At 42.5% G+C, this 22,693-nt stretch overlaps 1 protein-coding gene across 1 annotated transcript in view; it reads left to right on the top strand.

Annotated features, from left to right (window-relative positions):
* Positions 1-22,693, top strand: part of sec63 (SEC63 homolog, protein translocation regulator) — a 105,285-nt gene that overhangs the window by 9,684 nt on the left and 72,908 nt on the right. The window contains exon 2 of the mRNA XM_078542509.1: positions 12,004-12,103. Coding sequence (XP_078398635.1) covers positions 12,004-12,103 — 100 coding nt within the window. The remainder of the gene's footprint in view (positions 1-12,003; positions 12,104-22,693) is intronic.

Raw genomic sequence — 22,693 nt, 5'->3', positions numbered from 1 at the left:
ATTCCTTTGTTCTAGATTCCTCATAACTCGCAATATCTAATTTTGTATGTCCCATCCTTTTGTCATCTCAATCTACTTCTTCCAGAAAAAAGTTATAATTTTTCAAGTTTCCTTCCTTATATTTCCTTCTACCACTGAACGATTTACGAACCCGTACTATATCCTCTCTATTGCCTCAACAGGGAACAAGTAGCACAGTGGTAATGTTACTGGACTAGTTATCCAGAGGTCTGAACGAATGCTCTGGAGACATGAATTCCCACTGCAACAGTTGCATTAATTAATGAAATTAACCTGGATGAAAAGCTAGTCTCAGTAAGGATGACTATGACAGTGCTGCATTAACATAAAAACACGTCTTGCTCACTAATGCCCTTCAGGGAAGGAAATCTGCCATCCTTACCCGGCCTGGCCTATATGAGACTCCAGACCCACAGCAATGTGTTTGACTCTTGAACTGCCCTCTGAAAGGGCCTAGGAATCCATTCAGTTATATCAAACCGCTGCACAGAAATTGCATAAGAATAAAGCTGGATGTCCCACTGAGGTTTGGAAATAACAAAGGTACATTCTGCCCAGTTGTCCTCACTAACACCTGGGGACTTGTGGCAAAATTAGGCGGGATGTCCCACAGGCTAGTCAAGCATCAAACTGTCACAGTCTCACTCTCAGAATCAGACCGTAAGACAGCTTCCTATCCCTGAGGATGTCCTGTCCCACCAGCAGGACAGAACCACTAAAGATGATGACAAAGTAGTATACATTTGAGAGGGAATGATCCTAGAAGCCTAGCATTGACTGTGGACCCCATGAGATGTCATTTATTCAGGCCAAACATGGACAAGGAAACCTCCTGCTGATCACCACTTCCTGCCCTTTCCCAGATGATGAATCAGTATTGCTCCATATGAACACCACTTGATAGAAGCACTCAGAGTAACAAGGGCGCAGAATGTGCTCTAGATGGGGGACTTCAATTTCCATCACCAAGAGTGATTTAGTAGCATCACTACTGACCAAGCTAGCTGAGTTCTGAAGGAGTTATCTGCCAGATTAGGGGTCTGCAGCTGATGGTAAGACCCAAAGGGAAACCTACTTGACCTTATTCTCACCAATCTACCTGTCATAGATGCATCTCTCCATGACAGTATTGATATGAGGGCCCACAGCACAGTGCTTGTGGCGACAAAGTCTCATTTTCATATTGATGACACCATCTACTGTGTTGTGTGGCATTCCCATTGTGCTGAAAGGGTAGGTTCAGTACAGATACAGAAGCTCAAAACTGGGTATCAGCAGCAACAGAATTGGATCAATTGCAATCTGTAACCTCGTAGCCTGGTATATTCCTCACTCCACCACTGCCATCAAGCTTGGGATCAACCCTGGTTCAATGGAGTGTCAGAAGGCATGCCAGAAGCAGCACCTAAAAATGCATACCTAAAAATGAGATGTCAACCTGCTGAAGCTATAATACAGGACTACTTGCCAAACAAAGAAAGCAACATGCGATAGTCAGAGCTAAGAAATCCCACAATCAACAGATCAGGTCAAAGCTTTGCAGTTTCTGTCACATCCAGTCTAATCGGAGGAGGAGGCTCCATAAATATCCCTATCCTCAAAGAGGGGGGATCCCAGTATATCAGTGCAAAAGACAAGGCTGAAACATTTGCAACCATCTTCAGCCTGAAGTGCTGAGTGGATGATCCATTTCGGCCTCCTCCTGAGGTCCCCAGCATCACAGATGCCAATCTTCAGCCAATTCTATCCACTCCTCAAGAAACGGCTGAAGGCACTGCATACCGGAAAACCTATGGGTACTGACAATAGCAATAGTACTTGAGACTATTTCAGAACTAGCTCCGCCCCGTGCCAGGCTGTTCCAGTGCAGCTACAATCCTGGCATCTACCCGACAATATGGAAAAATTTCCCGGGTATGTCCTATCCACAAATATCAGGACGTCCGTCATCAGTAAAGTGATGGAAGGGGTCATCAACAGTGCTGTCAAGTAGCACTTGCTTACATTAACCTGCTCACTGATGCTCAGTTTGGGTTCCACCAGGTCACTACTCAGTTCCTGGCCTCATTATAGCCTTAGTTCAAACATAGAGAAAAGAGCTGAGCAGAAGAGGGGAAGTGAGAGTGACTACCCTAGACATCAAGACAGTATTTGATGAGTGTGGTGTTAAGGAGCCCAACAAAACTGAAGTCAATGGGAATCGATGGGGCGGGGGAGAACTTCACTAGTTGGGGTCTGACTTAGCACAAAGGAAGGTAGTTGTGGTTGTTGGAGGTCAATCATCCCACTGTCGGGACATTGCTGCAGGATTCTTCTGGGCAATGTCCTTTCCCCAACCATCTTCAGCTGCTTCATCAATGACCTTTCTCCATCATAAGGTCAGAAGTAGGTTTGCTGATTGTTGCACAACGTTCAACACCATTTGCAAATCCTATGCTCAAGCAGCCTGTGTCACTATACAACAAGTCCTGGACAACATTAGGGCTGGGGCTGAAGTGGCAAGTAACATTTGTGCTATAAAGTACAATGCAATGACCATTTCCTAAAAGAAAATCTGACCGTCTGCCCTGTCTATTCAGTGGCATTACCATCGCTGAATCCCCCAGTATCAACATCCTAGGTGTTACCATTGACCAGAAACTGAACTGGACCAGCCATTTAAACACTGGCTACAAGAGTAGGTCAGGGGCTGGGAATTCTGCAGCAAGTATCTTACCACCTCACTCCCCAAAGCCTGAGCACCATCTACAAGGCACAAATCATAAAATCACAGAATATTAATGGTACAGAAGAAGGCCATTTGGCTCAATGTGTGTGCACCGGCTCTCCAAATGAGTATTATGATCTGGTGCCTTCGCCCTGCCTTTTCCTTATACCCCTGCACATTGTTTCTATTCAAATAATCATCTAATGCCCTCTTGAATACCTCCATTGAACCTGCCTCCACTACACTTCCAGGCCCTGCATTCCGGACCTGAACCATTTGTTGTGTGAAAAAGTTTTTTCTCATGTCAATTTGCTTCTTTTGCAAATCATTTTAAATCTGTGCCCTCTCGTTCTTGATCCTTTTACAAGCGGGAACAGCTTCTCCCTCTCTACTCTGTCCAGCCACCTCATGATTTTGAGCATTTTTATCAAATCTCCTCCTTAGCCTTCTCTTCAAGGAGAGCAGTCCCAACTTCTCCAATCTATGCTCATAGCTGAAGTTTCTCATCCCTGGAATCATTCTTGTAAACCTCTTCTGCATTCTCTCCAAGTCAAGTGTGTGATGGAATACTTTCCACTTGCCTGGATGAATGCAGCTCCAACAACACTCGAAGTTTGACACCATCCAGGACAAAACAGTCCACTTGATGGTCACCCCTTCCACCAACTCCCTGCACCACAGTGGCAGCAATGTGTCCTATACCAAGGCTCCTTCTACAGCTCCTTACAAACCCAGACCTCTACTACCAAGAAAGACCAGGGCAGCAGACACATGGGAACACCACCTGCAAGTTGCCCTCCAAGCCACACACCACCATAACTTGGAACTATATTGCCATTCCTTCACTGTTGCTGGGCCAAAATCCTGGAACTTCCTAACAGCACTGTGGGAGCACCTGAACCAGATGGACTGAGCACAAATTTCCTTCTCTGTAAATTAGTTCCTGTCTCATCTCATCTATAGAGACCCTCATTCATGCCTTTGTTATCTCGCGACCTGACCATTCCAATGCACTGCTGATTGATCTCCCTCATTCTACCTTTTCCAAGCCTGATGTCATCCAAACTCTTGCTCTCCGTGCCTTAATTTGTACCAAGCCCCAATTGCCTTACCCCTGTGCTCGCTGACCTTCATTGGCTCAGGATTAAGCAATGCCTTGATTTTAAAATTCCCATCCTTGTTTTCAAATCCCTCCATGTCTTCGCCTCTCCCTCTAGTAACCTCCTCCAGTTCCAAACCCTCTGAGATATCTGCACTCCTCTAAATCTGGCCTCTCAAGCATCCTCGATTAAAATCCCCCCACCCTGTTGGCTGCGCCTTCAGTTACCATGGCCCTAAACTCGAGAATTCCCTCCCTATACCTCTCTGCTTTGCTTTCCTCTTTTAAGACACTCCTTAAAACCTACCTTTTTGATCAAGCTTGTTGTTATTTGAACTAATAACTCCTTATATGGCTTGGTGTCATATTTTGTTTTATAATGCTCTTGTGAAGTGCCTGGGGGTGTTTCATTACATTACAGCCACATAAATATATGTAGTTGTAAAAAAGGACCAGGAGGAGAAAGCTGTAGAAAACTTTGCTTGTAGCTTAATGGATGTGTTGCCTTTGGCCTAGGATTCATACGTCAATCCTAATTAGCCTATCTGCATTCTTGTGTTGGGATCAATAGACTACAGTACCTTTTATTTATGAGTGGAAGAAAATGAAACAATGTTTTGATTTCACCTTTAAGGGATGCATATGTTTTGGGGAGGGCATTTTGTAGACAAGAAGATGTGAAGTGTTGATCTACACATACATAAGATATGTTTTGCTTCATATATTTAATCGCCATTTCCTAGGCTTGTAGTTAGTGAGATACACTGTAACCTCTGGAATGTTTGGTGCTGAGTCACTTTTGGATTTCAGAATTTTCTACATCATGGAATGATGTTAAAATGTCTAAACACAAGTGTGTGAATCAGAAAATACCATAAATATAAATATTTACCTGAAACAGAAAGCATTAAACTAGAACTAGGGGACGCTGTGTAAAAATAAGCGGCCTCCCATTCAAGGTGGAGATAAATTTTTTACGAAGGTTGTGAATCTGGAATTCACTTCCTGAGAGCATTGGAGGCAGGGCCACCGAATATTTTTAAGGCAGAGGTTGATAGATTTTTGATTAACAAGGGAGTCAAAGGGTACATGGTTTAGGCATGAAAGTGGAGTTGAGGCCACAATTGGATCAGCCATGATCTTATTGAATGGTGGAGGAGGTTTGAGGGGCCAAATGGTCCTCTCCTCATAATTAATTTTTTGAATTATAAAGCAGCAATAAAATTGTTTTAGTTATCCAAATACTGAATCTTCCATATTTCTGCCCTTGAAATACATTACTAAAATGATGTTGATGACGTTGACAGAATGTGCTCCAAAAATATCTGGACAACTGGTGTTTCTGAAAAATAGATTTCCGGGCTGGCAAAATTAGTGTAAAGATAAAGAAGCTTGTGTTTGTCTTCCCCATGCGCCTTATACTCTAGGGTACCCATGGGTATCTCTGTGACCTCATCCCTCTATTCCCTCTTCCCGGACCTGGTTTTGTTGCTAAACAGTAGATGGAGCAGAAAAGTGATGAGTTTTACTGAAATTTATTAATGCATTTTATGTTCTCCTGTATTTAAGGACATTTGTAAAACATCCAGACCCTCTGTTCGTGAAATGGGCTGTATGAGAGCAAGTTCTTTAATTTATCCATCAGAAATCTAAATCTCTGTGAACTGATTAAGGAGAATGAGAATAATATGTTAGCTTTCTCGCTTCTATTGCACAACACCCAGTTTTTACAGAGCAGGCACTGAGGATTTTGTGTTTAACACCTGTGAAGAAAGACAGATTTTCATTTATATTGTGCCTTTCACAATTTCAGGACATCCTAAACGCTTTACAGCCAAATAAGTACTTTTGAAATGTGGAAAATGCATCACAGCAAGATCCTACAAACAGCATTGTGATAATGACCAGATGTTTGTTATTATGATATTGTTTGAGGGATGCATATTGGCCAGGACACTGGAGATAGTCCCCCTGCTCCCCTTTGAAATAGTGCCTGGAGATCTATTATATCCACCTGAGTGGACAGATTGGGTCTCGGTTTAACGTCTCAGAAGATGGCACCTCCAACAGTGCAGCATTCCTTCAGTATGCACTGGAGTGTCGACCTCTTTCTTTTGTGCCCACATTCTGGATTGGGACTTGAACCCATAATGTTTTGAATCCAAGGCAAGAGCTGAACCACAACTGACACAGTATGTAATATGTGTATTGTAATGGATAACCATATTATCTTGTTGCACACATTACATTCAATTTTCGAAATTCAGTCCTTTTTTGGTTACTTAAATCAGAAAATCACTTTATTCACGAAGTATGTTTTTTGATAACTGAATACAGTTAAGGCCTAGGACCCTGCAGGACTTATTGTAGACTTTGGGCCATTGAAGTTTTTGGGATGGGGTTGAGATTTACATTTGTTGCCTGAAAACTGCATGAAACATTGCCTTATTATTTATGTTTGTGAACTTCAATGTATCTTAAAGAAATGCTTCGGGGAATAAACATAATTGAAAATCCGAAGTACAGGTGCAGTGTTTCAAAACCAGAGTTGTCTGAAAACCAGATATTTTTAGAATGTGCCATGCACTAAGTTTGATGGAGTAATATTTAAAAAAAAAACTTACCTGGACAATTCAGCTAGGTGCTGAATTAATGTGGTGTGGCGCTGGACTAATTATCGGCTTCGCCGCTTGCCAGTCTCTTCTCGTGCTCCTAGCGACCCTTGATCCCTCCCCAGTTGGCTTGATCCAAACCACCCATCCCGCAAGATCTGAAATCTGGCATGGCCTCGGTGCCAGGGTTGCTAGTTTTGAAACGCTGTACTGGCACAGTAATATTCATAAGCTTACTGATTACTTGAGAGGGCCTTCAGAATTGAAAGCTGCAATTTTCACACATGGTGGCTTTCAAGCTCATTGCAATATGATGGAGAATACCTTTTGTGTTCAGCTTTATGCTAGCATAAAATCTGTTCCATAATGTCAACAGACTTTAAGCATTAATCTTCAGTGAATAATGCCAGCAGTAGATACTACAGAGATCATTTGGCCACAAATAAGTGCAGAACATCAACCTGTTCAAATTACTTTTGCAAAAAAAAAAAATAATTCCCTCAATATGGGCATTGCTAGCAAGTCCAGCATTTATTATCACTAGTTGCCCTCGAAGATGATGGGGAGCTGCCGCCTTGAACTGCAATCCAAGATATCCAAGGCACTCTATACTGTTTTGGCAAATATATGTAGGACTATGGTACTGTACTAGCTTCTTGGTGCAGTTAGCTGACTTTTGCAATGCATTCAGAACCAGATAGAATTGAAACAGCAGATCTAGTGGCAGTAACTGCTATGGGCCCAGACAACATCCCAACAGTAGTACTGAAGATTTGTGTTCCAGAACTAGCCACGCCCCTCCCAAGCTGTTCCAGTACAGCTGCAACACTGGCATCTACCCGACAATATGGAAACCTGTCGACAAAAAGCCACCTGGACAATTACTGCCTGATTAGTCTACTCTCAATCATTAGCAAAGCGATGGAAGGTGTCATCAACAGTGCTATCAAGCAGCATTTATTCAGCAACCACCTGCTCATTGCTCAGTTTGTGTTCTGCCAGGGCCACTTGGCTCCAGACCTCATTATAGCCTTGGCTCAAACATGAACAAAAGATCTGAATATCAGATGAGAATGACAACCCTTGACATCAAGACAGCATTTGACCAAATGTGGCATCAAGGAGCCTTAGCAAAATTGAAATCAGTGAGAATCTGGAGGAAAACCCTCTGCTGGGTGGAGTCATACCTAACACAAAGGAAGATGGTTGTGGTTGTTGGCCAGTCATCTCAGCTCCAGGACATCACTGCAGGAGTTCCTCAGGGTAGCGCCCTAGGCCCAATCATCTTCAGCTGTTTCATCAATGACCTTCCTTCCATCATAAGATCAGAAGTGGGGATGTTCGCTGATAACTGCACGATGTTCAGCACCATTCATGATTCGGATACATGCGGCAAGACCTGGACAACATTCGGGCTTTGACCGATAAGTAGCAAGTAACATTCGTGCCACACAAGTGGCAGGCAGTGATCATCCCCAACAAGAGACAACCTTATCGCTGTATCCGTCACTATCAACATCCCTGGGGGTTACAATTGACCAGAAACTGAAGTCAATGAGCCATATAAATACTGTGACTGCAAGAGTAAGTAACTCATCTCCTGTGTCTACAATGCAGAAGTCAGAAGTGTGATGGAATATGCTCCATTTGTCTGCATGAGTGCAGCTCCAACAACACTCAAACTTGATACTATCCAGGACAAAGCCTGCTTGATTGGCACCCCTTGAACATTCACTTCCTCCACCACCGACAGCGTGTGTGCCATCTACACGATGTACTGTAGCAACTCACCAAGGCTCCTTTGACAGCGCCTTCCAGACCCATGACTTGTACCACCTAGAAAGACAAGATCATCAGATGCATGGGAACACCACCTCTAAGTTCCCCTCTAAGCCACACGCCATTCTGACTTGGAACTATATTGCCATTCCTTCACTGTCGCTAGGTCAAAATTTTAGCATTCCCTTCCTAACCGAACTGTGGGCGTACCTACACCACATGAACTGAAAGGTGGCACACCACCACCTTCTCAAGGGTAATTAGTGATGGACAGCAAATGTTGGCCTAGCCAGCAACACCCACACCTGTGAAAGAATAAAAAAACACAACAGAACAGGAATAGAAACGGCCGAGCTGCAGTTATCTTGGACACTGATCAGTTACAATGTTGACTACAAATTGAAAGCTATTCCTGATCTGCGAGAACCCATTTGAAAGAAAGAAATTCACCATCTTGTTGAAGTTAGGCTAGTCTAATTCTGATAAAAATTTTCATAGATACTCCATGCATAATTGGCAAGGGCAAAAAGTGGGATGTACTTGAGACATATTTTCAAAAAATGGTCATTAAGAACCTGTTGTCTTGTCTGTTTACAACATTGCAGGTATAAAAACCAAAGCAAATTCACAGAGGAAGCTTTAATTAGTCCCTTGCCTTCGCTTGGGGAAATAAACTATTATGATTTCAGTTAGCAACTAGAAAGGTTATGCAACAGGAGTCTTAGCTTGAGCAAGCTGGTAATGTGCTTCAAACTTTTAACTGTTTCATGGTTCTGAGGTTCTCTGATTACAAATTCTGGCATGCAGATGTAAAATGAAAGCAAAGAACTTCAAACCCTCACATTCTGTGGAGTATATGTTTCAGCCTAGTGTCAGCCTTGGTGCATTGATAACCTCCTAACTCAGAACCATGAGTGCTATGGGTTGAAGCCCCACTCTGGAGGCTTGAGCCTACATTCTAGGCTGATATTCCTCTAGTGGTACTGAAGCAGTATTGCACTGGTCAGAGGTGCCATCTTTTAGATGAGACGTACGATAGATCACAATGCATAAGTCGACCAGTGATGCCTCCAAAAGCAGGGATCAACTTCTACACCAAGCATATAATGTGAACCACCATTGTGGGTGGTCGCTATTTTGAAATGTGAAACAAAACAAGCATCGGAAATTCATATTAAGTTAATGTGGCACAGTTTTAATTAATGTACAATCAAAGCATTTTATAACTGTCAAACGCAAAGAGTTTCATCAAATTCATTCCGAGTCACTTTGGCTATGGCATCGTTATAAGGATCTCACTGTGGAACAGATTTGGTGCTTTCATTTTCAGAGTCATCTCTCCACAAACAAAGCATCTTCCTCTCCATCCATAGAATTGGATATTCTGCATTTTTTTTGAATGATCTGATGACACTTTGTGCATTAAAAGCATCCCATGCTTTGAAAATGAGATCACACAAAACATCAAGTGAGGCAGCATGTGTATTTGCGCTCTTTGTGAAGGTTTTTTCCTTTGTCAACCATCCACCTATTCCATTCAGCATAGACTTGAATGGCTTGTTGAGGTACACTCATTGTTGAGCAGTGAATGATAGAGCCCCTAGTATAACTGCGGTATGGGTGTTATTTCTTTGCAGACACTTCTTGATCTCAGTGGTTATATAGGATCTGAACATATCACCCACTAATAAGCTGCATTCTTTATGAAGACCACTGAGACACCTATTCCACTCGATCAATCCATAACTTCACCCCATCCTCATCCGTTCATTGCCGTGGGCAAGCACAAAACTCCTGTTGGGAACTTGATGTTTTTACTTTTGAAAATTACCATTTACTATTTTGCTCCATCAGCCGTGAAGCTATGAATCATGTTTTCTCATGTTCTGTCATTCTGTTTTTGAACCTTTCCACTCCACTTTGGCTGCTGGGCATATTGAAATTCACAGGCGCTTCATCTACGTTGTCAATGTGACATAATGGGTACTCACATTTTTGCGACTGTCTGATGATAAACCACTTGAAATGTAATTTTGGCATGAGTGATCTTGGTCGTCTTTCGCAACACTAGATTTTCTTCCATTGACTCTTTTCAACGATCCATTCCGATATATGCTTCTCAAGATCAGAGCGGTGGATAGTTTTTTTTTATTAAGCCAGCATTTATTGCCCATCCCAAATTGCCCTTGTTCAGAGGACAGTTAAGAGTCAACCACATTGCTGTGGATCTGGAGGTAAGGACAGCAGAATTCCTTCCCTGAAGGGCATTTTATGGACATTTTGTGACAATCAACAATGGTTTCATGGTCATCAATGGACTTTTAATTTTTATTGACCTCAACATCTGCCGTGGCAGGGTTTGAACCTGGGCCCCCAGAACATTATCCTGGGTCTCTGGATTACTAGTCTAGCAACAATATCACACTGCCTCCTTGTTCTCATGCCACATTTTGTCTTTGGCATATTCCGGGCAGATTTCTTTTCCCATTCTCGTGCCAGTTTTTCACTAACACTGAATTCTCTTACTGCAGCAGAGCTATTCGACAAGTTAGCAAATGTAAAGACTTTCTGCTTGAAAGCAACTTTGTACTTTATTCATTTTGCTGGAGGACCCATCTCTGTCACTCATGATGCCATGCCCGGTCTGCTCTCTGTGGGCATCATAAATTCCCGCATAAAACGTGCATTTCTGGGGTGAAAAATTGAGGCCGAATACTAATACGAGTATCACATTTTGAGGCTGAAAGAGGCAGCTTGAACAATGAGTAGATATAAAAGCATATTTCTGACATTGAGAAAATAGGGTCGTCTTATACGCCGTGATCTTCAGTAAACTAATGTTGAGCATAAAAAGAATAACCAATGGCACAATTCGATGGAGGGCAGGGAAAAGGCCCCTGATAAATATCTATTCTTCAACCAACATCTTAAAAGGAAAATATAGTAATTCTCATTGCTGTTCGCGAGACATGTTGCTTTTCTTGCATTACAACAGTGACAACACTTCAAAAACTACATCATTAGCTGTTTAAATGCCTTTTGAGATGCTCTGAGATGGTGCAAGGTACTATGTAACTACGTGTTCTTGATCTGTTATTGAGTGCATGACTTGCTCAGGCTGTAAGGTTTAAAGCCAATAGGTGATTCAACACTGAAGAAGAGTCTTACGGACTCGAAACATTAACTCTGTTTCCCTCCCCACAGATGCTGCCAGACCTGCTGAGGTTTCCTGCATTTTCTGTTTTTATGTTTTTATGACAGGTGATTCAATAACACTGGGTTTGTGTTGTGCCATTGAGCTTTTATGCTTGTTGATTTACGACAAAATCACCTCTGATCTTGCCTGTGTTGGAATGATTGGAATTAAAATTAGCTTTGGGACATGAATGCTCAGTTTTGGGTGGAGGGGCATTGATTAGATTTACCCCGTATTTCGATGGCCCGGACCCAAGTTGCCTCAAGGGGTGGGGTTTAGAGGACACTCAAATCAGAGATTTAAAAAAATGAACAGAGCAGATGAATCTGATGGTAAGTAACTCTCATCTGGCCAGGAGAGATATGAAGAAGCCCAAGTAACCTGAGGAACAGAGATTTCTTCTGTAAATGTTACCCACAAAAAAACATACTGGGCAGGATGCTCTGTGAGTCAGGCTTAAAAGTCACAGGGCAAGGAGCTTGAAGCTATTTGTCTGATGGCTGCCATGGTTGAGACTTGGATCTGAAAGGAAATAATTTTGTTTTTTGTGTGCATGGGCAAGTAACTTCCTCTTTTTGCTCTTAAACAGAGGAACGCAGGATAAAGACATTAGGAAAAGTGCATAGGAATTGCTTATGGTACCGGTTGCGGTCAGGAAAATCGGGTCACAGTGCAATTCCCACGTTAAAGTGAGTATTTCGTTTTCAGTCTTTTAACTCCTAATGAAAAAGTCATCTTCTGTAAGAATCTATCAGATTTTGCCTGACTCATAAATTATGGCTCAATTGCAAATGCTTCATAGGTACTGAGAACCTAGACAGTCCAGAGAAATTGGCTACATAAAATTCAGTAGCTGCAGTGAGAGTTCGAAACACAAGATGCACTAAAATTTGTTAGCTGTCGATAGCTACACCACTGAAATCTCTGAATCCTCCAGCAATGGTGACATTCTAGTTGCAAACCTCAACTTAAATGTAAAGCATTCAAAGTCTGTCTTTCAAAAATGAACAGCAACAATGGCATAGATTTCTGATGGAGAATTGGGGTGGGAGGTGAAGAATGAGAGGATTCAAGAAAGTAGTTCACAAGCCAATATTGACACTAACTTCTCTGTCACGTTATTGTGCTTCAGGACTCCTATACCAGTCTTGCATGAGATATGCGAACAATGCCATTATTATACAACATTAAAGACAGTGTAAACTATCCTCTTTAGTGCATTTTTCACTATTCATGCAAAATATACACTAAATAAAGCTGGGACTCTTGATTTAATGAGGAACCATAAGCAATGCATATGTTTACAGGATTCTGGATGGGAAGAGAATGGAAAAACACTTCATCCTACTTCATAAGCCTAATTGCAAGTGGTAAATTAACTAGCTGCATTATTCATTCCTATGTGTTTATTTACGCCACATTTAAAATAATTTAACGTTTTAGGAAAATGTTAATTATGGAATTTGAAGATTTCATGTATTTTTACTGTTTACGGCCAATGACAGTTGCCATTACACATGATGGCTTAGATGTTTTGTGTGATTAACATGTGATGGCCACCTGACTCCTTGGACACTGACTTCACGTCCTGCCTTTGTCTTCAAAATCTCTCAATCTACCTTATCTGAGCAACTGTCCCCAGCTATTGTGGTACAGCCTTCACTCCTCTAGCTCTGGTTTACTCTTCTGAGGGCCTGTCCTTCTATTACCCTGTTCTTTGGAGCTTTCTGCCTAAACTACCCTGCCTTGTTATCTCTTCCCCCCTTCAGAAGCCTGGTTAAAACCCTATCTCAGTGGTGTGTTCAGTTTTCCCGTTTAATCATTCACTCTGCTGTCTCTTGTAAAGTGGACTGACAGATGCTTGTAAGCAAGGATACTATAAATTTGAAAACTGGAATGTTGAGGTCTATAATGAAGAATTAACTGTTATGGTGACTTCAAATTTAGTGGAGTTACTCTTAAGTAGATTAGATAGAGGTGGGATACATGAAACATGTCAGCCTAAGTGATGTTTCAAATGAATATTTCAGAAAGCACAAATGTATTGCTCTAGTCCACAAATGTGATGGTTAATTGGATTTTAAATTTTGAGCATGTGTTTAATTGACTGACTACATTGTCTAGCAAAGGTGGAGATCCTGGATTATATTCAGTTAAGATTTGAATTGAAATAATTTGCTTCAAAATTAAAAGAACTATCACTTCACAAAAGATGGTCATGTCATATTCAAAAATACTTATTCTTTTTCTCCCTCTTATCCTCTCTTTCTCTTCCTCTGCTGTCTCTGTAGTTTTCCATTATCTCTTGTGCTTATGTTGTCTAGCAGAAATGCTTTCCAGCCTTTGCTTCTCTCCCTCTTGCTTTCTGTTTGTTCTCTGCTGTAGAGACTGATGATTAGTGCCCTCCTTGCCAGTTATTTTGTGCACTCCTGTTATTTAGCTGCAATCTCTACTACTTTCCTAGCTTTTTTGGCTATTTGTGATATTAATAATCTCGCTTTTCCTTGTTACGCAAATTTGCCATATAAAATGTACATTTGTGTTTTATTTGGTTTAATAGAGCCTGTGGCTGTTCTAGAACTCCCTAATGCATTGTGCAAGTTGTATTTTCTTTTCACTATTGTAAAAATTCCTTAACAGGCAAAATGAAGTTCATTTTCTTGTCCTGCGATTCTCATTTATTGCTCATCCAAAAGTTGCTCCGAGAAGGTGGTAGATGACATAAGAACATAACATTAGAAATAGGAGCAGGAGTAGGCTCTTCGAGCCTGCTCCACCATTCAATAAGATCATAGCTGATCTTCTGTTTCGAATTCCATATTCCCATCTACCTCTGATAACCTGAAGAAGAGTCATACAGACACGAAAAAGCAACTCTGTTTCTCTCTCCACAGATGCTGTCAGACCTGCTGAGTTTTTCCAGCATTTTCTGTTTTTGTTTCAGATTTCCAGCATCCGCAGTATTTTGCCTTTAGATTCTTGTTAGGCAAGGGAATCAATCTATGCCATAAATATTCGATGACCCCACCTCCACTGCCTTCTGAGGCAGAGAGTTCCAAAGTTGCATAACCCTCAGAGAAAAAAATTCTCCTCATCTGTCCTAAAAAGGTGGCCCCTAATTTTATAACAGTGCCCCCCCTAGTTCTGGACTCGCCCACAAGAAGAAACATCCTTTCCACATCCACCTTGTGAGACCGTTCAGGATATTATGTACTTCAATCAAATCACCCCTCACTCTTCCAAATTCCTGTGGAAACAAGTCCAGCCTGTCAACCTTTCCTCATAAGACAACCCACTCATTCCAGGTATCAATCTAGTAAAATAAAAGCAAAATACTGCGGATGCTGGAAACCTGAAACAAAAACAAAAACTGCTGGAAAAACTCAGCAGATCAACCTAGTAAACCTCCTCTGAACTGCGTCCAACGCATTTACATCCTCCTTTAAATAAGAAGACCAAAACTGCACACAGGATTTGAGATGCAGTCTCACCAATGCCCTGTAAGTGAAGCGTAATACCCTTAATTTTATGTTCAATTCCTCTCCAGAGTGACCATTGTTTTTGTAGCTTAGTGGTTTGCAATGTCAGGTGTTAAGTCATGTGTAGGCTATGTTACACTTCTTACAGCCAATTGGTGAAAAAGGAGATCAGAGGTTAATCTAGGACACTAAACATTTATGCATTTCACAATCTAGGTCAAAGCATTCCACTTGATTGGCACCCCATCCACAAACATTCACTCCCTCCACCACCGACACAGTGGCAGCATTGTTGCGCTGCAGAAGCTCACCAAGGCTGCTTTGACAGCACCTTCCAAACTCATGGCAGCTACTATCTAGGAGAAGGGCAGCAGATGCATGGGAACACCACCACCTGGAAGTTCTCCTCCAAGGTGCGCACAATCCTGACTTGGAAATATATCGCCGTTCCTTCACTGTCACTAGGTCAAAATCATGGAACTCCCTCCCTAACAGCACTGTGGGTGTGCCTACACCACATGGACTGCAGCAGTTCAAGAAGGCAGCTCACCACCACCTTCTCAAGAGCAATTAGGGATGGGCAATAAATGCTGGCCTAGCTAGCAATGCCCCCATCCCATGAATAAATAAAAAAAATCTCCTCTTCTCTCTTTAAATAAAATTTAAATAGCATTCAAATAATATTTCAAAATAAAATCTAAGAAAATAATTTCTATATTTTCTGTAAAGCACTACATTACAAGATTGCCCCTCTTCTCGGACCCCCAATAGTCTTTTGGTACAAATATTGCTTTTTGTGAAACAATGAGATAATTGATGGCTTTCATCAACACATTTGACCTTGGAGATTTCCTTTTTTTCCTAACATTTGTTTTAAGCGAACAAAGTCAATCCTTGACCTTTTTTCACCTCCACTTTTTTTTCAGTGAACATTATCCAACAAGGAATGATTATCTATGGAACATTCAATGGTCAAACTGTTTTCATTACACCCCTTGCATAGAATGTGCCCTAAAATATTTGACAAATGGAATTTCCATATCCAATGCTGCCAAAGTACTTTCAACAAACTTTTTATTTCCTTAGCTTCCCAGGCTAAAGGGCAACATTTTTATTTTCACCCACAAAATATTTTGAAACCAGCTGTACTTGAATTCCAATCAGGAAGATTTGCATGAGAGGCATCACTAAAAATAATTAATTTCATGTTCTTTGGGTCACCTAGGGATGGAAATTTCAATACATATTTCTCAATTTTAAAAAATGTTTTATTTATCCTTAAAATATTCTCAACTTTAGGATCCTTCATTGTAGTACTTAGTTCCAAAGCAATTATCTGGTCTTGCCTGAGTGCATAAGCAATTGAACTGACCAATCAAGTTTCTCAGCTGCTCTAATAAAAACAGAAAATGCTGGAAAAACTCAGCAGGTCTGACAGCATCTGTGGGAGAGAGAAACAGAGTTAATGTTTCGAGTCCGTATGACTCCTCTTCAGAGCTCCTCATGTGGTCTTTCTTTTAGATATGACATTGTCTTTCTGTGATGATTTTAACAGGATTAACTGGAATAGGAGTAACACTCTAAATAAGATTGCTGCTCCAGCCTATTATGTTCAATGTCTGAACTAATACATTGAAAGCCTCTGAAGCCTGACTTCCAATCTTAAAATCACTTCAATCTTATAAATGACACATTTCTCAAATTCCACAGCACCATCCCATAAGAAATCATCATCATGAAGATGCCTGAAAGTTCCCCCTTGTGATGCCAGTAAAACATTGAGGGACCTTTTTGTTAAACACAGCCTACTTTCAACAAAGCAGATCTCACCGAAAAATATCACATTCTCAGGGCACCATTCAGGCCATAAACACTTGGTTAGTTCGCCTCTGCATTGCTTGCCTCTTCAGGTGTTTCGAGAAACACTTTTCTGAATTTTTTCACCCTGCAGAGACATGGCTTTTATGTTGATTATCAACAATCCCCCAAATGTAGCCAAAAGAGTTGAAAAGACTTTGAGGATTGCTTTTCCACTGCAGGACAGTCCTCTCTAACATCTGTATCGCCAATCGCTCTTGAAAACCCGAGCAATTAGTCTCGCTTTAGCCGTAAGCCCCATCTTCAAGCGTCTTTTCTGTACAAATCCATCTATGTAACAAGGCTGGCTGTTCCCTGGTACTTCAGAATAGGTGCCAAATTCTTCCCAACAACCTGAATCCTTATGTTTTATCTGAGTCTACCCTCTAGTTATTGACAGGCACAAAAACTTCATGGTCTTGAGGACTTCTGGCCCTATCTAGACCCTTCTTTCATTGTCCAAGCTGTTCACGCTGTGGCCTCTACTTGTACTTCAATATATTTCTGGATTACTACTGTAAGATCTCTCCTTCGCACGATTAGAGACTCTTTCTTTGGTACATGATCCTTTTCTAATTCAAGAGTTACTCTCAGACATATTTTTAGAACTCTCTCTTTCTTGCCATTTAAAAAAATTAATTTGTGGGACGTGGGTGTTAATGGCTAGGCCAGCATATATTGCCCATGACAATAAGGGGGTGACCTTGACATTGTGGTAATGTCACCAGACTAGTCATCCCAAGGCCCAGGCTAATGCTCTGGGGACACTGGTTTGAATGCCACCACAGCAACTGGTGGAATTTAAGTTCAATTAATAAACCTGGAATTAAAAAAAACTACACTCTCTAATAGTGATCATGAATCCATTGTTGATTGTTGTCACAAAAAAAAACAACCTGGGTTCACTAATGTACTTTAGGGAATACCTTGCCTGGCCTGGCCTACATGTGACTCCAAACCCGCAGCAATGTAGTTGACTCTTAAATTCCCTCTGAAATATCCCAGCAAACCACTCAGTTGTATCAAACAGCTATAAAGTCTACAAAAAAGAATGAAACTGGACAGATCGCCTGCCATCTACCTAGGCATTGGAAATGACAATGGCAAACCCCCAGCCCTGTTGACCTCCTTACTAACATCTGGTAGCTTGTGCCAAAATTGGGAGAGGTGTCCCACAAACTAGTCGAGCAACAGTCTGACACAGTCATACTGACAGAATCATATCTTACAGACACTACCATTACCATCCCTGGGTATATCCTGTCCCACCATCAAGGCAGATTCACTAGACGTGGCGGCACAGTAGTATACAGTTGGGAGGGAGTTGCCTTGGGAGCCCTCAACATCGACTCCAGCCCCCATGAAGTCTCATGGCATCAGGTCAAACATGGGCAAGGAAATCTCTTGGTTACCACGTACTGATGAATCAGTACTTCTCCATCTTGAACACCAGTTGGAGGAAGCACTGAGGGTGGGAAGGGCACAGAATGTAATCTGGGTGGAGGACTTCAACGTCCATCGCCAGGTGTGGCTCGGGAGTAGCACTACTGACTGGTCTGAACGAGCCCAAAGGACATAGCCTCTAGACTGGGTCTGTGGCAGGTGGAGAGGGACCCAACAAGAGGGAAAAATCTACTTTATCTTGCCCTCACCAGTCTACCTGTCGCAGATACATCTGTTCATGACAATATTGGTAGGAGTGACCACCGCACAGTCCTTGTGGAGACGAAAACGACATTGAGGATACCCTCCATCGTGTTATGGCATGACCGCCATGCTAAATGGGATAGATTTCGTGCAGATCTAGTAACTCAAAACTGGGCATCCATGAGGTGCTTTGGGCTATCAGCAGCAGCAGAATTGTGCGCAACCACAATCTATAACCTCGTGGCCCAACAAATCCCTGTCACTACCATTACCATCAAGCCAGGGGATCAACCATGGTTCAATGAAGAGTGCAGGAGGGCATTCCAGGAGCAGCACCAGGCCTACCTAAAAATGAGGTGTCAAGCTGGCTAAACTCCAACACAGGACTACTTTCATGCCAAACAACATATGCAGCATTCAATAGACAGCTAAGCGATCTCACAATTAACAGATCAGATCTAAGCTCTGCATTCCTGCCACATCCAGTTGTGCATGGTGGTGGATAATTAACTGGAGGATGAGGGCTTATGAATATCCCCCCATCCTCAAAGATGGGGGAGCCCTGTACATCAGTGCAAAAGATAAGGCTGAAGCATTTGCTACAATCTTCAGCCAGAAGCATCGAGTAGATGATCCATCTCGGCTTCCTCCTGAGGTCCCCAACCTCACATGCCATTCTTCAGCTAGTTCGATTCAGTCTATAATATCAAGAAATGGCTGAAGGCACTGGATACTGCAAAGGCAATGAGCCTTGACAACATTCCAGCAATGGCAATGAAAACCTGCGCTCCAAAGCTTGCCACGCCCCTAGCCAAACTGTTCCAATACAGCTACAACACTGGCACCTACCCGGCAATGTAGAAAACTGCCTAGTTATGTCCTGTACACCAAGAGCAGGACAAATCCAACATGTCCAATTACTGCCCCATCTGTGTACTCTTGATCCTCAGCAAAGTGATGGACGGGGTCATTGACCGTGCTCTCAAGTGGCACTTACTCATCAATATCCTGCTCACTGACGCTAAGTTTGGGTTCTGCCATGGCCACTCCGCTCCTGACCTCATTATAGCCTTAGTCCAAACATTGACAAAAGAGCTAAACTTGAGGTGAGGTGAGAGTGACTGCCCTTGCCATCAAGGCAATATTTGACCAAGTGTGGCATCAAGGAGCCCTAGCAAAACTGGGGTCAGTGGGAATTGGGCAAAGCTCTCCATAGGTTAGAGTCATACAATCATCACCCTTTGTGTTGGGTGATTATTGGAAGCCAATCATCTCAGTCTCAGTACATCGCTGCAGGAGTTCCTCAGGGTAGTGTCTTAGGTCCAACTGCCTTAGCTGCTTCATTAGTGATCTTCCCTCCATCATAAGGTTAGAAGTGGGATGTTTGCTGATGATTGCACAATGTTCACCATTCTCAACTCCTCAGATGCTGAAGCAGTCTGTGCCCATATGCAGCAGCACCTCGACATTGTTCAGGCATTGGCTGATAAGTGGCAAGTAACATTCGAGCCACACGAGTGCCAGGCAATGACCATCTCCAAAAGGAGAGAATCCAACCATCTCCCCATGACAATCCATGGCATTTCCATCACTGAATCCTCCACTATCAACACCCTGAGGGTTACCACTGACTACAAACTGAACTGGAACAACCTTTATAAATACTGTGGCTGTAAGAGCAGGTCAGAGGCTGGAAATTCCGAGGAGAGTAACTTGCCATCTGACTCCCCAAAACCTGTCCACCGCCTACGAGGCACAAGTCAGGAGTGATGGATGGAATACACTCCACTTGCCTGGTTGAATGCAGCTCCACAACATTCAAGAAGCTTGACACCAACCAGGGCAAAGCAGCCTGTTTGCCAACCCATTACCATTTTCAACATCCACTGTCTCTACCACCAATGCACAGTGACAGCAGTGTGTACCATCTACTAAATCTGCAGCAATTCACCAAGGCTCCTGTGACAGCACCTTCCAAACCCATGACCTCTGCCACCTAGAAGGACAAGGGCAGGAGATGCATGGGAACACCACACCTGCAAGTACCCCTCCAAGCCACACACCATTCTGACTTGGAACTATATCGCTGTTCCTTCACTGTTGTGGGGTCAAAAACCTGGAACTCCCTAACAGCACTGTGGGTATACCTACACTACATGGACTACGGTGGTCCAAGTATGCAGCTCACCATCACCACCTCAAGGGCAACTAGGGCTGGAATAAAAATGCCGGCCTAGCCAGCAATACGTCCATACCCTGAAAGAATAAAAGAAAAGGTGGTGGTGAACCACTGCCTTTAACTGCTGCAGGCCTTTCTTTTACCTCATTCTGGGGTCCATGAACCTCACTTTTTGGCTGTCATTTTGAAGATTTAACTAATATTTAAACCTTGTCAGTAGCTTTGCCTGCATGCCCCACCGTAGTTGATTACATCAATTCACTAGATCTTTCTGGAACATAGGTCACCCGAGTCCCCACTTTAGGAAATTGGCCTTTGGAAGTGATGACCCTGTACTGTGCATCATGATCATCCAGCCCTGATCATTGTATTCTGTTGCTCAGGACTGTCATCGCAAAAGGCATGAGTATGTGAGGATGCCTCATTGGCTTCTATCAGCTGGTCAGACCCTGAGAGTTTGTAATCAATCCAGATTAACTGTGAGGAATGAACTTCAGTTTGATTAACATGTTGGACCCTGTTACATGGTATCCTCTTACCTTTCTAGGCCCTTTCTATTCCTCATGGCCCTTTTGTAATACATCATATCTGAAGAATTAGTCTGTCTCTGATTGTCTTATGATGCCTTAGAGCTCTCTGAATTTTCTCCAACTGTAGCCTTGATGAAAGCCTTTTTCCCTGCTTGCACAGCAGAAAAAAATTGAACTAATTGTAGTCATTTGATTCACTCCATGTGTTGTGAAGAAACAGCTGAAGACACTGGATACTGCAAAGGCTATTGATCCTGACAACATCCCGGTAATGGTACTGAAGACTTGTGCTCTAGAAGTAGCCCCATCCTGCACCAAGCTGTTCCAGTACAGCTACAACACTGGCATCTACCTGACAATGTGAAAATTGCCCAGGTATGTGCTGTGCACAAAAAGCAGGACAAATCCAATCTGCCCCTTCAAGCATCATCAGAAAAGTGATAGAAGATGTTGTCGACACACCAGCAAGAGGCACTTATTCAGCAATAACCTGCTCACTGATGCTCAATTTGAGTTTTGCCAGGGCCACTTGGCTCCCGATCTCATTACAGCCTTGGTCCAAACATGGATCATTACCTCGGTGAGGTAAGATTGACCTCCCTTGACATGAAGGCAGCATTTGATGAACATGGCGTCAAGGAGCCCTAGCAAAACTGAAGTCAGTGGGAATCGGTGGTGGAGGACGCAGTTAGGGGGAGGAATCTCCTGGTTGGAGTCACATCTAGCACAAAGGATGTGTTTCCCAATCTTACTACAGGGTGGTGGTCATTCATCGATGCACAGTGTGGCACAACACCTGTTTTCTTTGATGAGATGTGAGCGCCTCAGGCAACGCTGGCATTTTTTTTGCACATCCTTAATTGCATTCTAAGGTGGTGGTGAGCTGTAGCAGTTAAAAAATCAACCACATGGCTATGGGTCTGGAGCCACATGCAGGCCAAACCAGGTAAGGATGGCAGATTTCCTAAAAGGGTTTTTACGACATTTCATGATACTTCATGGTCACCGTTACTGAGACTAGCTTTCAATTCAGATTCGTTAGTTTAATTGAATTAATTGTTCACTGTATTTAAATTCCACCAACTGTTGTGGTAAGATTTTGAGTTCCCAGGCTAATGCCTCTGAATTACTAGCTCAGCGACGTTACCACAATGCTACTGTCTCCCCATAATTACCTTAAACCTTTTCAGTTTTTGCAGTAGCTCTCTCTTGCTCTACCTTACAGAGACTGCAGAAGCTTGATTTTTTTTTTTAACTACCTTTCCCCAAGTGTTAGCTTGACACAGTTTGGCAGTGCTTTTGCCTTGGAGTCAGATAGTTTTGGGATTGAGCTGCATTGAGGGACTGTGATTGCACAATCAAGGCTGAAAGTTCAGTGCAGCAAGTCTATATTTGATGGAGGTGATTAACTGAGCGCTCCCTTTGTGAAGGTTCATATAAGCTTTCTCCCATCCCAGAATAGCTGTCACAATGGTCCTTTAAAGGTAAATTGTTGGCTTATAGCACCATGCAAATGCAACTTTGTTTCCCCCCCTCCTCCAGAATGTGCAGCACAGTGATATACTCTGTTAACTGCATAAATGCAAA

The sequence above is a fragment of the Cetorhinus maximus genome, chromosome 5 (assembly GCF_964194155.1).
Source record: "Cetorhinus maximus chromosome 5, sCetMax3.hap1.1, whole genome shotgun sequence".
Taxonomy (NCBI): domain Eukaryota; kingdom Metazoa; phylum Chordata; class Chondrichthyes; order Lamniformes; family Cetorhinidae; genus Cetorhinus; species Cetorhinus maximus.
This window is presented reverse-complemented; position numbering and strand designations above follow the sequence as displayed.